Source organism: Rhododendron vialii, chromosome 11a (assembly GCF_030253575.1).
Source record: "Rhododendron vialii isolate Sample 1 chromosome 11a, ASM3025357v1".
NCBI lineage: Eukaryota > Viridiplantae > Streptophyta > Magnoliopsida > Ericales > Ericaceae > Rhododendron > Rhododendron vialii.
Window position 1 is genome coordinate 38,678,928 of NC_080567.1, and position 13,808 is coordinate 38,692,735.

The 13,808-nt window shown below is 37.8% G+C and overlaps 1 protein-coding gene across 4 annotated transcripts; it reads right to left on the minus strand.

Annotated features, from left to right (window-relative positions):
- Positions 1-282: 282 nt before the first annotated feature.
- LOC131307739 (uncharacterized) lies at positions 283-11,455 on the minus strand. 4 transcript variants are annotated; one of them, XM_058334398.1, is made up of 14 exons: positions 11,297-11,455; positions 10,074-10,775; positions 6,798-6,879; positions 6,650-6,706; positions 4,939-4,994; positions 4,605-4,839; positions 4,340-4,423; positions 4,141-4,212; positions 3,042-3,125; positions 1,598-1,662; positions 1,307-1,520; positions 1,136-1,224; positions 667-781; positions 283-553 (listed from the first exon to the last, which is right to left on the minus strand). In XM_058334398.1, exons 2-14 carry the CDS (start codon positions 10,706-10,708, stop codon positions 512-514), a joined length of 1,830 nt encoding a protein of 609 aa, XP_058190381.1. In that variant the 5' UTR covers positions 10,709-10,775; positions 11,297-11,455; the 3' UTR covers positions 283-511. The 4 variants fall into 4 exon arrangements, with proteins under 4 accessions (XP_058190381.1, XP_058190383.1, XP_058190384.1 ...); XM_058334400.1 differs by lacking the exon at positions 11,297-11,455 and adding an exon at positions 8,494-8,583 and having other exon boundaries at positions 6,798-8,405; positions 10,074-10,224; XM_058334401.1 differs by lacking the exon at positions 11,297-11,455 and adding an exon at positions 8,482-8,583 and having other exon boundaries at positions 6,798-8,405; positions 10,074-10,224.
- Between the last annotated feature and the right edge of the window lie 2,353 nt (positions 11,456-13,808).

Genomic DNA, 13,808 nt, shown 5'->3' on the forward strand with positions numbered 1-13,808 from the left:
CCCAGTTTGGCTAAACAAGCCAATTGGCTATATTATTATTTGTCTTTATTTAAAAAAATTACATTGGTTAATTTTGCGTCAATAAAAATAGTGTCTTAACTTTTAAGAACCGAAATCCTCATCCCGACCGGTCACACCAATAAGTTGGAAGTACCACGAAATAGGAGGAACGAGGTTAGCAAACATATAATCTCACAGTTATGTCTTTGGACGTGCTTAGCAAACAAATAATCTCACAGTTACGTCTTTGGAGAACTAGGAAACACAACAACCAAAAATAACTATACGCAACTAAAATCATGATTGATATCAATATCTAAGAAATCCCAATCTCAAACAGTATCCTTAATTTTTTGAAAACTTATAACGACTCATTTCTGTGTCCAAATAGGCAGCCAGTCATATTTCAGCTGCAAGCGACAGTCGCGCCTTCAAATAAAGTACACAAGGGTTGCTCTACCCTGGAAAAAAATGGAACACAACAAGGAAATCAATATTACAATCCGCCATACTATCTGCTGTCAGGGAATTTGGCCTCATAGTTCTGGGGCACCTGCAAAAACGTCAGCAAAATTAGTTTTTGCTGGTATATTTGACGAATAGAGGAAGAAAAACAAATATACTTTGGTTAAAAGCATAAAGATGGAATGAACAAAGAAAAAGTACCATGAATGTTGCAGTGATCATCTTGCCAGCAAACCATCTCCCATGGAGAGAACGCTGTGCACCTATTGCAGCTTGTGTATTTTCAAAATGCAAGTATACAAACCCAGCAGTATTCCTGTTTGCCAAAGAAAGACGCGCTCATTGCTACAGAATAAACCCTTCATCTATACTTACATATGTGAATGAAAAGCAAACCTACCTGCCTACGCTATAAAAGAGTTTTAACCAGTTAGGGAAGAGCCAAGACAGAAAACAACTAAGAAAGCTAGAACTGTCGTAGAAGGCATCATGTGAAACGGGCAATCTTATGTATTTCCAGAGATTAGCTTGGTTCCATATCAGAACATTGCCAAATCCAGGTGCAAGTTATGAATCACAAAAGGGAACACTAATAATAAACGAGAGGACTGATCACATGTAAAAAAAAATTGAAGTTGGATATGAGAAAATACACCACATGGATACTAACTTGTCGACATAGATATGTTTAAGTGCTCCGAACTTTGAGCATTCATCTCGAACATCTTCTTCAATATCCAGATCAAAGTCTGGTTCCGTCTGTCAAATGCAAAATGAGCTAGGCATAGCCAGTAATAGCAGCAATAAAAAATAAACCTGCAGAACTAGCTTGCGTACAAACCTCTAATTTCGGGTCAAACATGTTCTTCAACAATAGACACTCGCTAGGGACACCAAGAATATCAACAGAAGGAACAGTAATAGGAGGAACTGAAAGATCTCCACCCGGCAATCCTGCAAGTGGAGGAACTGTGGGTGCGGCAACAAGAATTGGCCCTGTAGGCAACGCAAAACCAGGGCTGTTAACAACAGGGTTGCCTAGAGAACCAGCAGCGCTGCAATGACGGGAGATGCAAGATGTAAGATCAAGCAGATGGATACGAAAGAAACTAAAATTTTGGTAAAAGCAAACCTTGCAGTAGAACCACTACGATCCAACTTCTGCATAAGGAGTGCCCGTGACCGTGCATTTAAAGCCTGTAAGTCATTTAAATCAAGGAGCCCACCAGACCCGCAAGTCAAGATGAGTAAAATAAGACGTTAAGTCACAATTATGAAAAGTACATGCAATCTGATACAAACTCTCGAGAAGCAAAATCAAGCTAAGTGTGCATCAGAGATTACGAAATTGTGGTTGTTATCCATGCACATCCCATTTCACGCCCATCATCTGACACGAAGTGGTTAGAATGATCTTGATTCCTTCTTGGTCAACTTATGACAACACAAATGAGCCCAGTGGCACTAAGAACAGTAGAAGCTCACAAAGTTTTTTCTTCCTTCTTGACAAATAAGTGTAATTGTGCCGGTACCATCTTCCCCTGACCCCTTTGCCCACCAAACAAAATTCGTGGTGGACAGATGGCATCAGCAGTGATGGACCAAGGGGCGGATGAAATCGGGCGATCACCCCACCCAAGTTTCAAAACTTCTTTAGAATCATAGTAGTTTTTGTCTTTAAAATATTCAAATTATATTAGTTTGCCCGCCCAACATTTTCAAAAGAAAATCTAACATCCGCCTGTTCAAGATTTCTTTCAAAAGTTCCACAAGCGTCCTCTTAAGATTGTATGCATCTATAAAAAATTTAATATTAGGTTTGATATTTTTATCTTCTGAAATAGTTGTGGTGTACAATATTGTATGCATCTACAATTATATATGTTTACATTTCTATAATTGCATAGGTTGATCAGAAGTATATATGATTGTTATTTTAGTACACTTTCTGTGATATGCACCTCTTGTTGAGAGTCAACATAATAGACCAGAGAGTGCTAGAGAAGTTCGAAGGTTTGAAGTGTTATAGAGTATTCTAAAACAGTATAGAACTCCCAAGAAGAATAGAGAGTAACTAAACTATTTTAGAACGGTCTAAAATGTTGGAGAATGTTCTAAATCTTTCTGGAAGGTTATAGAAGAAAGTTAAGAGAGTTTCAAAAAATTCTTAAGGATTCTGGTAAATATTCTACAAGATTTTGAAAGTCTACTATATGCATAGAGTTCTAGAATGTGCTCCTTTGTGAGTTTGCATTTGTGTAAACTACAAGTGGTTGTTGGACCAATAAAGAATATTTTTTATGTGTCCAAATTCAACACCTTTTTATGTGTGATAACAAAACTTAATATTCATCCATCGAATGTTAAAATCCTGCGTCCTTGATGGCATGTATCTTCTCTGATGATATATGCAAGTTTCTAAGAGAACTCCCCAAACAAGGGTAGATCCTCCAAAAAACAATAACTTTGTGCATTATTAACTCCACGGACTTTTAAGGATGAAACGCAACCTCTGCAAAGTGAGTATGTGAAAGGGAAAGGTAAAAACTAATCGCATTCCTCATGTCAATACTAACCAAACCACCGCCTTCATCATCATCAAAATCACCAGCATTAGTTCCAAAATCTTGCATTCCAGGTTGATCAGTAACAGCTGAAACCTACAAAGACAGGTACAGAATATAAAAGTGAGAATCGAAGAGGAGAATCAAGCTAAGGATTCTTGGTATAATCAACTCACTTGATGGCGTGTACCCATACATGAAATTACACAAATGAAAGAAAAATGTAACCTAGAATGAAAGAGAAGTATAGTTCAGAAATATGACAGAGGTTTAACTACAATCACCAGAAAATTCATCTTTCCTCCTATTAGTAGCAATTAAGCATACTCGGACCTCATTTGGTGTCATTTGTTGACACCGTTACCCATTCTTGAAAACAGAAAATATGAAATCAAGAGAAAAAACAAAGATTGGTAATAGATTTCTAACAGTTGTATTCTGAAATTTCAAGAAAACAGCTCATACTCAAGCAAGCATAACTGTTATTTCTTAGGTTCTCAAATTTTCAATTCTATATGATACATCTGAACTACTAAGCTTCCCTAAACAAATTACATGTCTCCCACATATTTTCAAAACCTCAAGTTAGTAGGAGAGCTGAACTTTGAATACAACCTTGTTCCGATGAATCGATGATACAAATTTAAGTTCAATAGATGTAAAAACTTGGCTTAGGCTCCGTTCTTTTAGACTTAACTTAAATTTGAAAATTTTGTCCTTATTTGAATTTTTTTCGCATTTGTTAGTTTTGCGCCAAACTTTTTTGGGATATTACGAGAGGAATTGAAAAAGTATTTTTTTTTTTACTTTTACCCAAGTATTTTGAAAAGTAACCACTTTTTAGGTGGTTATTTCTCAAAATACTAGGGCAAAAGTGCCAAAATTTTACTTTTCCAATTCCTCTCGTCGAGACGAATCAATACCCCAAAAAAATTTGGCGCAAAACTAACAAATGCGAAAAAAATTCAAATAAGGACAAAATTTTCACATTTAAGTTAAGTCTAAAAGAACAGAGCCTTAGTACAGGATATCCAACGAAGCATGAGATTTCAACTTTTAATGTACGCGCCAAGATGAGGTATGTTTGAAAAGAAATCAGAATTGGAATCACCTTTATTGCCCGACCACCAATTTCCAGTTGATCTAAACTCTGTGCAGCTCTAGCATCTTCAAGACGTGCAAACTACAACAAAAACCATTTAACTTATCAGCCTGTATCCAATATCATGTGTCGCACTGCTACTTCACCAATAAATGCAACAGCATCGCTGATTGCTGCAGGAAGTTACTTTATAAATACAGCCACTCACCTGAACAAAACCAAAACCTTTGCAATTCCCAGACTCATCAGTAGGCAACTGCACCAGCTCCACGGCACCAAATGGTTCGAAAACCTGGACAATGGACAGCATACATATTGCAAAAGGGAGGGGGGAAGAGAAACCACAAAACTAATGGCCTATATGAGTATACCATCTTAGGAAGAGAGTATATATCAACAGTCTTCCAAGCAACAATGATAACTCTAGCACAAGAGTAGGCAGTTTGTCCTAAGAAAGGGACAATAATTTCTACCTGACGAAGTTGATCTTCTTTCATGTTAATATGCAGATTGCCAACATAAAGCCTTCTGGCACCCCCTGAATATGGGCCTATACCCCCACCTGTTGCCCCAGCTGTGGCTGTGGTAGACTGAACCAGATTTTTTTCAGCTTCTGATGGTTTAACCATCACTGGCTGACCAAGAAGGGGCTGGCCAGACAGTGCTATTCCCATTGGCACTGACATGGCATCAAAAAATTCAATATACCTGCCAATGAGCTGCATTAGAATCAAGATGGTACCAAAAAGGGGAAATGAACAACAGTTGGAGAAGGAAAAAGATATATGGAAGAACAATTAAACTTACCCAACTCCCTTGGAACGCCTTGCATTACGGTCCATTATAAGTCGTACATCTCTCACCTAGAATGCAGATCAAAGATATTACCGATAAATATTATCCATGAAACACACCATACCATTCATTGGTTACAACACCAGTGCACCACAAGATGCAGCCATCCAGGCATGCATGCATGGAGTATATAGGTCTCCAAGAGGTGCCGCTGGTCGTTGACCAAATAGTCCAAATCCAACAACTTGCATTCTACTCATGATTTCAATACGTAAAATCAATGAGAAAAACTGATACATTTTACCCAGCCTCAATGAGAAAAACTTGCATTCTACACATTAATTCAAAACGTTTGAGAAAAACTGATACATTTTACCCAGCTTCAAAACTGATACATTTTACAAAGCTTCAAACGTGGAAAGCTAAGAAGCATGCATATGGATACGGGACACGGACACGACACGGATATGTGGACACGTGATTTTTCCAAAAACTAGGACACAGACACATCATTTGTTAAAATTAATATAATACATAAAGATGTTATTTTTTACACATTAAAGATTAAATAAAAAAAATCCCCAATGAAAAAAAAGAGAATTCCATATTGCGTTTTCTTCATAAAGATTATAACTTTCATATTGCTTAATTTTATCTAGAATATTTCTTAATTTTACCAAGTTTCAAGCTTTAAAAATTATAATACAGCCCCAATCGTCTCCTCGCGCGTGTCGAATACGTGTGGGAGCATGTCCAAAACGTGTAAGACTGGAAAAATAATAATTAAATATTCAGACACATTTTTAATTTTACCAAGTTTCAAGCTTTAAAAATTATAATACAGCCGCAATCGTCTCCTCGCGTGTGTCGAATACGTGTCGGAGCATGTCCAAAACGTGTAAGACTGGAAAAATAATAATTAAATATTCAGACACATTTTCACATCTCGGGAATGTGTAGAGTATGCTCGTGCTTCTTAGGTGGAAAGATCAAGGAAAAACTTCAATCACTCATTTGATTCTCTATAAACCAATATGGAAACTTCCAGTTTCTTATCGCTGAAGTTCCACATAATTTTTGTTTCGATTTTAAATTTCCAGCTGGTTTGATCAAGAAAAGACTTGACACAACATGCTGAAGTTTGGATAGCATCAAAGTGCAGCTTTATAGAGAAAATTTGGAGGTTGGCAGTGGAGACAAGGGGTATCTTAACAGGTATCAGAGCTTACATTGAGAGAGGTCTTGGGTACAAATCTCTCCATTTGCATTAAGCTTTTGAGAAATGGGCCCAACAATGTATATCCTGCTATTCAACACCCTCCCTCACCCTAACGTGCAACTATGCTTGCATGTGGAGATACAAATATTCATAGATACATCGAAACAAAATATGAAGGGGAGAAGCATGATGCAAATGAGAAACAAATGCAAATGGATACACTTGAACACAAACCTCTCCCAAGTTTCAAGTTGAGCTTTGATACCATGTTATGTTACCAATTATCCCAAAAGTGCAAGATCTTAGTAAATAAGCCCAACATTGTATATCAAGCTATTCAACAACTATTTAAAATATGGGACCAACCCACTAAGGCCCTCATATCTCACAATTTCCACTGTATACAGAGAAACACAACTTTGTTGTAGAGTTAAACATACATAGTGATTGCAGACATCAGTTAAAATCTAAAGTCTTATAGGGCAATAAGAACTAAGAGTACACCTTGCCAGCTCTTGAGAAGAAATCGTACACATCTCTTTCATCTGCCTTCAGAGATATCTGCAAAAGTTGCAAAAATTCATTAGTTGGCAAAGTGCAAGTAAGAAAGAAGTCAAAGCAATGAAAATGGGTGTCCATAGGATTACAATACCTGATAAGCAAAAACAGTCCGCTGATCTCGTTCAGGATCAGCCTCCGGCTGAGCCACTTCTTCCTTTTTCTCTTTATGCCGCCTGCAGAAAATAATAACCTCAAATACTATCCACCTTTCTTCACCCATACTCTCCGTTTGTTAGAGAAGGGTGTATCAAAATGATCAAGATGAACCACAACTTTGTAAAATTCATTTGCTCCTCTAAAATGAAACTACTTCGACAGTGAAATTCCTCATGTTATTAAGCAAAAGAGAAAGAAGAAAGGAAGAAAGAAAAGAAACAAACAAAACATTTATTCCAAAAGGACAGAAAATTTTCTCCAGTAGGTTTATAATGACTTGCCAAACCCATCTAACATAATCCTGCAGGCAAGTGCACCAATTGTTCATATGATGGGACCAATCTATGCCAGCTGGAATTATAACATCTTTTTCAGAAATTTAGTGAGAACCAACCTGGAAAACAATTAAAAGAAAGTGGAAGATTGGACCAAGTAGTGAAATATGTAATCCAACTTCAGGCAATGATTTACTAACTGATTTGCCCCTTCTACAAACAACCTAATCTTCAAATGGAACAACATCATAGAGTCATATAAAGGCACTAGGAGGAGAACATTATTAGTTGAAAGCATGTCAGGTGCGGAACCTGCTAAAAGTTTATACCCATTAGAAAAGAGACACATGCTTAGCAGGCCTAAGAAGACCAAAAAACCAACTGAAATCTGAAACAAAATTTTCTTTTTTTCTTAAGGACCAAACATAACTTAATGTACTTGACTTCTCATCACCATTACACAGAAGGAAGTCAATGCAGCTCAGCAGAAAAAGGAATAAGCATTGAGCAGCCAAAAAAAAATAACAACACAGACACAAGATGAAAAAACAAAACAACATACTGACTATAAGACTCGAAAAATGCATGGACTACTTTGTCGTAAGCAAACTGCTATGAACCGAGGAAAAAATCTCACCTCTGAAATATACTGCAGAATGCAACTATCACAAATCAATGTGATAATAATAACCAGTTAAGGCTTATCAAACTTAAGTCGCAAAGTAAAGAAAAGACAATTATTCTACCCCAAAAATCATGATCAAAATATATTAGTTTTAACGTTAGACCTCTAGGATGACAAATCAATTTGAGTATGAGACAGATGTAAGGTCGCAATTCAAGTTGATATTTGGAAGTTAGATTTCCAACCCCTTTGCCAATATAACTGTTGAAGAAGGTTATACCAGGAAAACAAGGAATTCTATAGGACATAAAAACATGGGCTGAAACAAAAGCTCCTTTATAAAAATTTCCACTCAGTTGCAATGTTGCTCATAAGAGTCGAAATAGACGGCAGTATAAAAAGGACCATAGAAATGGTTAAACTTGAACTGTACAAAAGACCTCCCATGGAGACAACACTTGGTACAAAGAATCAAGTAACTTTATAACATATATTCAGACACCATCTTTCTATTGTTTACATGGCCTGCAAAAAATATATATATATGGCCAATCATGCAGCCAACTGAATAATGATTTTCCACAAGCATCGGATTATGAAGTGCTTCTGTTAAGCAAAGCCCATCAATCCCTCACCAGCATTTCTGCAACAGAATGAATATAATTAACAACTAAGATCAGAGGTGGAGGACAACCAAAATCATAAAACTGATACCACACCCCAGTTAAGACCTCCAGAGAGTCTAGAAAGGAACATTTTAACCCGTGACCTGAGCCTGGCTCAGTTGCCAGAATCACCACCCGAAGATTTCTCTAGCATATCTGCGAGTCCCCAAAATCTATTGTTCAATATTCAGATTTTTTAGCATTAAATAACACAACTAACTACATGTGACTCGAAAACTATCACGGACAAAAGTCCTTTGGATCATTGCGCAAAACATGTCATGTGAACCATCTACAACCAGCTAAGCAACCTTAAACCTATAGTCCGAAAACCTGAGTTCAAAAACATTTCAAGCATAAACAGCATGAAACATCTCCTAATTTGAACTTCAACTAAGAGATGGGAAAGGTAATTTTAGAGGTCTCTGAGAAAAGTTACTATACAAAACAATCAAAAAAAAGTTACTAACCATTAGAAAAGTCATACGATACCTTGAAAACAGGTAAGTAAAAAAATCTAAAAACTACTTACATTTCAAGAAATTGGTATTTTTTAGCATCAAATATGGTGTATGTTACATAGCTCTTCCCGCTGTACTTAGGATCCATGTTGAACACTGGACACTACTACAGAAATTGGAAAATGTGTCCAGACTCCACCGTGTGTAGTTGGATATCCACCAAGCAGACATTTAGCAATTCACACTCATATAGCTATGCGTAGAACTTCCGTCCTTTTGTGTAAATAACACTTTGTAGACATCATTTTGCCCAAGAAAAGGGCCAAAAGCGTATTTAACAATACAATTACTTACCACTTTCCCGTGTCATTGGACAAGAGAAACATTAAATCGGACACTTGATGCAAAATGCACCCAACACTTGTACTTAAGTCCATGTAAAGTAAAGCATAGTTAGAGTTCCACAGAGCGTGAGCATAATTACACTTGATGCAAAATGCACCCAACACTTGTGCTTAAGTCTATGTAGACACTTCCCCATTTTGCTTATCTGAGGGTTAATCTAAGGCCTTCATATAAGTGCAACAAATAATAAAGTTGTCTTCCTCTTTGTATTCCAAACTTTTGGTGCTCCGAGATATGGTGAGAATCGACGCCATTTTGTGCGGAAAATTATCTTGTGTATGGTTAAGGGATAATGTAATCCCCCTTTGACCAATTTCTTGATTTGATAGATCTTTTTGATACACACAGAGTTCAGACTTCAGAGGACACATTTCGTCATTCGCCTTACTTTTATAGTCGGTTGGCATTCCCTTTATGTGTCATCTTATATTATCAGTCACTCATCATTACAAAAATGAACCTACAGAAGACTTGTTAAGAAAATTAACCCATGTTGCAATTTTTGATGTGGCAAACACAAGTCAATTGGGATGACATGGGTACTGCTATTGTTATTGTACACTCAAAATCGTCATGCAAGTCCAAAGTCAACAAATTCATGACTCGTAGGATTTCATCCAATGAAGAGTCTACATAGAAACAATTGGACTTTCTGCATGTTTCTGAATGAACAGTTTACAGTTTAAACACTAGCTGACTTTTTTTTATTTTCGGAAGAGAACACCAGCCGACTTTGATATCTACAAACTTGAAATAAAGATGTAAAATAATGTGCAATACCTGTTTTCTCTATGTTCCCTCTCCCTTTCCATTTCCTTGTTCTCCGCCCTATCCCGACTTCTCTCTCCAACTTGCTCGTCATGATGTCTTTCTGAATGACTTCTACTTCGATGTGATTGCTCGCGCTCTCTATCAGTCTCCTTCTCATTATCACGATTACCCTCTCTTCTATCCTTGTCACGGCCACCATCTCTGTCTCGGTCCCTATCTTTATTCCTGTCTGGGCCCCGGTGTCGATCCTTCCCATTCCTCTCCTCCCTATCTCTATCGCTATCCTTTTCTCTGCCTCTTTCCCTATTCCTATCCCTATCCATGTCCCTGTCCCTCCCGTCTCTATGTTCTCGGTTACTTCTGGGTCGGTTTCTATCACTCCTTTCACCATCTCTAGGGGACGAGCGGTGCCGTGATGAGCCTCTCTCCCTGTCACGGTCGCGAGATTCCTCTCCAGACTTTGATCGCTTTGACCGGCGATTTGAATCATCATCATTCCTATCACTTTTGTGCTTTGAACTCCGGCTACGTCCTTTCTCTTCAGATTCAAATATTTCTTCCCCACCATCAACCGGTTCCTTCACTTTTTGAGGCTCCCGATTTTCCACCGCGTTCTCCAAATAATCATACTCATCAAATTCCATCGACCAATCTCTAAATCAAACAACTCAGACACAGCCTGTGGCCTATGTAGACAGACTCCTGTTGTCACTGAATATGAAAACTAGACATAAGAACTCCCCAAGGAAGATTGACATTCACATGTGAAATACAAAAAAAAAAAAAACATAGGTACAAACATGAATACCACACAGACACAAACTTGCAATCCAGATGCAATTAGCCCAAAACGACGTGAAGGGGAGCTTGTAGTAAAATCTGTATTCAAGATATTCCTTTATCCAATTCCAGCAATACTAATACCCTAAAACTCCACGCTAACGGCAAAGTTGCCATAAGAAACCTTATTCGCGGGGGAAAAAAAAAAATTGGACTGACTTATGTTTACTGGAAAATTATGTGACTAAAACAAAACAAAAAGAGCTCTCTAACTCCATAGCGAGTACACACAGTACCAACTTCAATTACAGCATCAAGTTAACTACACTTGTCGAAACGTATTAAGGACGGTAATTAACAAACGACGAAACATCACAAGGCATAATTTATGTCGACCAAAATTGGAATTTGCACATTAGTCGCGGCTTCCTGTTCGAGTCTCCGAGATTTACCTCTCAATATCACGACGCTCTGAATGTTGGAAAGTTGAAGAAAGAGCGTGTCCGAAGCAAAATGTTGAATCTTTTGGATCACTAGGGCAGAACACTGACTGCAAAAGATTAGGGGAAATTCACACTTTGTAGTAGACGGGTATGGGCACCGGGTTACGGTCCCGACTCGCTTGGTCCGCCCACACAATTAATAATACTATTCGGGCTAGTCCAGGCCCCCCCCGATGGTCGGGTTTTAAAAGAAGGGGCTAAAGCCCACCGGGACGAGAAAATTTTCAATTCACAGGTACTCGGGAATGGAAACCTCGTAACGCCTAGAGTTGAGATCAGGGGCGACTCCAGAATTATTGGAGTATTATTTTATGGGATTGAAAATTTTCTCAAATTTGAATTACAATCGACCAACGTCTAAAATCGTTACTTAATCTTAGGTCCATCAAATTTTTAAAATTTTCTTCAAACAATTACATTCTAAATTACCTCTTGACTAGCGGAAAAAAAAAACTCTCAAATAATGTGCTAAATGATTAAATAGGTGTCAAACGAGTAAATCGAAATGCGAGATCGATCTCGATAGCTATACGTACTACTCCTGTAGTGTAGTAATTTTAAACCCAAAAAAATCTCTCCAGTTTCAATTTTCTCATCTCCACTTGAAAAAAATAAATTTAGATTCAAATACTTTGTCCATTCAAAATCTAGTTTTTCTTTACACAAATAGTTTCAAGGGGATGAAACTTTCTTGCTTCTTTCTAACAAAATATGTACATTGTTCCTTCTTAAGATATCATATTCGAAATTTTCTGGGTTAGTCCTTACAGAATATTGCCATAGCTTTAATTGGGCTCCATACTAGTATACGGTAGAATTGAGTCTCCAGTGATCGGTTGAGGTGTGCATAAGTTGTCACATACACTCTTAGAGAGAGAGAAAGCTGTATATTGCTTTAATGAAAAAAATTACCTAATGTATGTTGCAGCCAAAGGTTTTCACAAGAATATCACTCTGGGATGTTAGATTTCCTTATGTTGGTGTGATGTTTGACTAGTGATTCTTGTCATTATTATTGGGATTTTTTACACTTATAAATCGTCATTATCATAGAGTTCACTATCTAGTGGATAAGTCACAAATTCACGCTATGTTATTCTATTTCCAAAACGACTTGGGTTGCCTAGTACTTCTAGTTCTTTTCCTGGTTTCTGTGTTCAATTATCACATTTGTGTGCATCTAACTTGATTTAACTTTATCCTATTTCCCCCGTGCGATCTTTTCATTTGAAACAAAATTCAATTGCTATCAATTACGTAATCTCTTTTAGTTATGCATATCGTTTTTTGTGTTCACTTTTTGCTTCCTAGACATCAATCGTCACTTATGACCTATATGGAGATTGAATTTTTCCTACTTGTATGTTGTACTTTTATGAGTTTATCATATATTGGTAACTTGATATTACATTATTCATCCGGCAGAATACAGTTTTCATTTACATGATGTATGGTTCCTTGTTGTACCAAAAGAACAAGCAACAACTAACTTTCTCAATTTTAGAAATATATGCCACAATTGCTTCGATTCGATGGTCACACCTTTACCTTCCCTGGTGGTTTGCAGCGGTGGGTTGGAAGTGTAGGGAGAATCCATGGCTCTCTATAAAATTCGGAAAATCCTATGTGTACCGACCATTTTTGGACCGAAACCGTACAGACGGCCGCGCGCGGCCGTCTCCGGCCACCGGACGGCCGATCCGAGCCGTCCAAAAATTTTAAAAAAAAAAACCGAGGGGCCCAACGCGGGAATCAACGTCATCCGATGTGTGTAGGGTGCTTGATCTAAACACCCTATTTTTCGTGTATATATGTATACACGAAAAATAGGGTGTTTAGATCAAGCACCCTACACACATCGGATGACGTTGATTCCCGCGTTGGGCCCCTCGGTTTTTTTTTTTAAAATTTTTGGACGGCTCGGATCGGCCGTCCGGTGGCCGGAGACGGCCGCGCGCGGCCGTCTGTACGGTTTCGGTCCAAAATGGTCGGTGTATATAGCAGTACTCATAAAATTCTCTAGTTACATGTGCATGACTTGGGTTCATATGACTCATTATTGCATGGCTTTATGTACCTGCTGAGAGAGATCGTGATGGACGTGTTCATCGTGGGCCCATAGAAAACAAGCTTTTTGAAATTGGGCCTCGCAAAGAAAAGGCCCATCTCAAGCGAACCCAACTTGTGTTTTTTTGTTGAAAAGTTAGGGTTCATTCCTACATGACTTAGGAATGCCCTTTCAGGAGATAAAATGATAACAGCCTTCATTTAAGACTAAAAACTATATAAGAAGGAAACTGGCAATTAATATTGTGCCTTCATTTAAGACTAAAAACTATATAAGAAGGAGACTGGCAATTAATATTGTTGTGCCGAAAACGAAATTGAGAATATAAACAAAACAACAAGCAAAAAACAATAACACAAGATTTACGTGGTTCCCCAAACTGGGTACGTCCAC

Bases quoted from the DNA above. Each gene is read 5' to 3' on its own strand.
- LOC131307739 (XM_058334398.1), bottom strand. From the start codon at position 10,708: ATGGAATTTGATGAGTATGATTATTTGGAGAACGCGGTGGAAAATCGG. The intron at 4,995-6,649 runs GTGTACTCTTAG...TCTGCATTCTAG, and splicing joins TCTTCTCAAGAGCTGGCAAG to GTGAGAGATGTACGACTTAT. The intron at 1,225-1,306 runs GTTTGTACGCAA...TGCATTTGACAG, and splicing joins TGTTTGACCCGAAATTAGAG to ACGGAACCAGACTTTGATCT.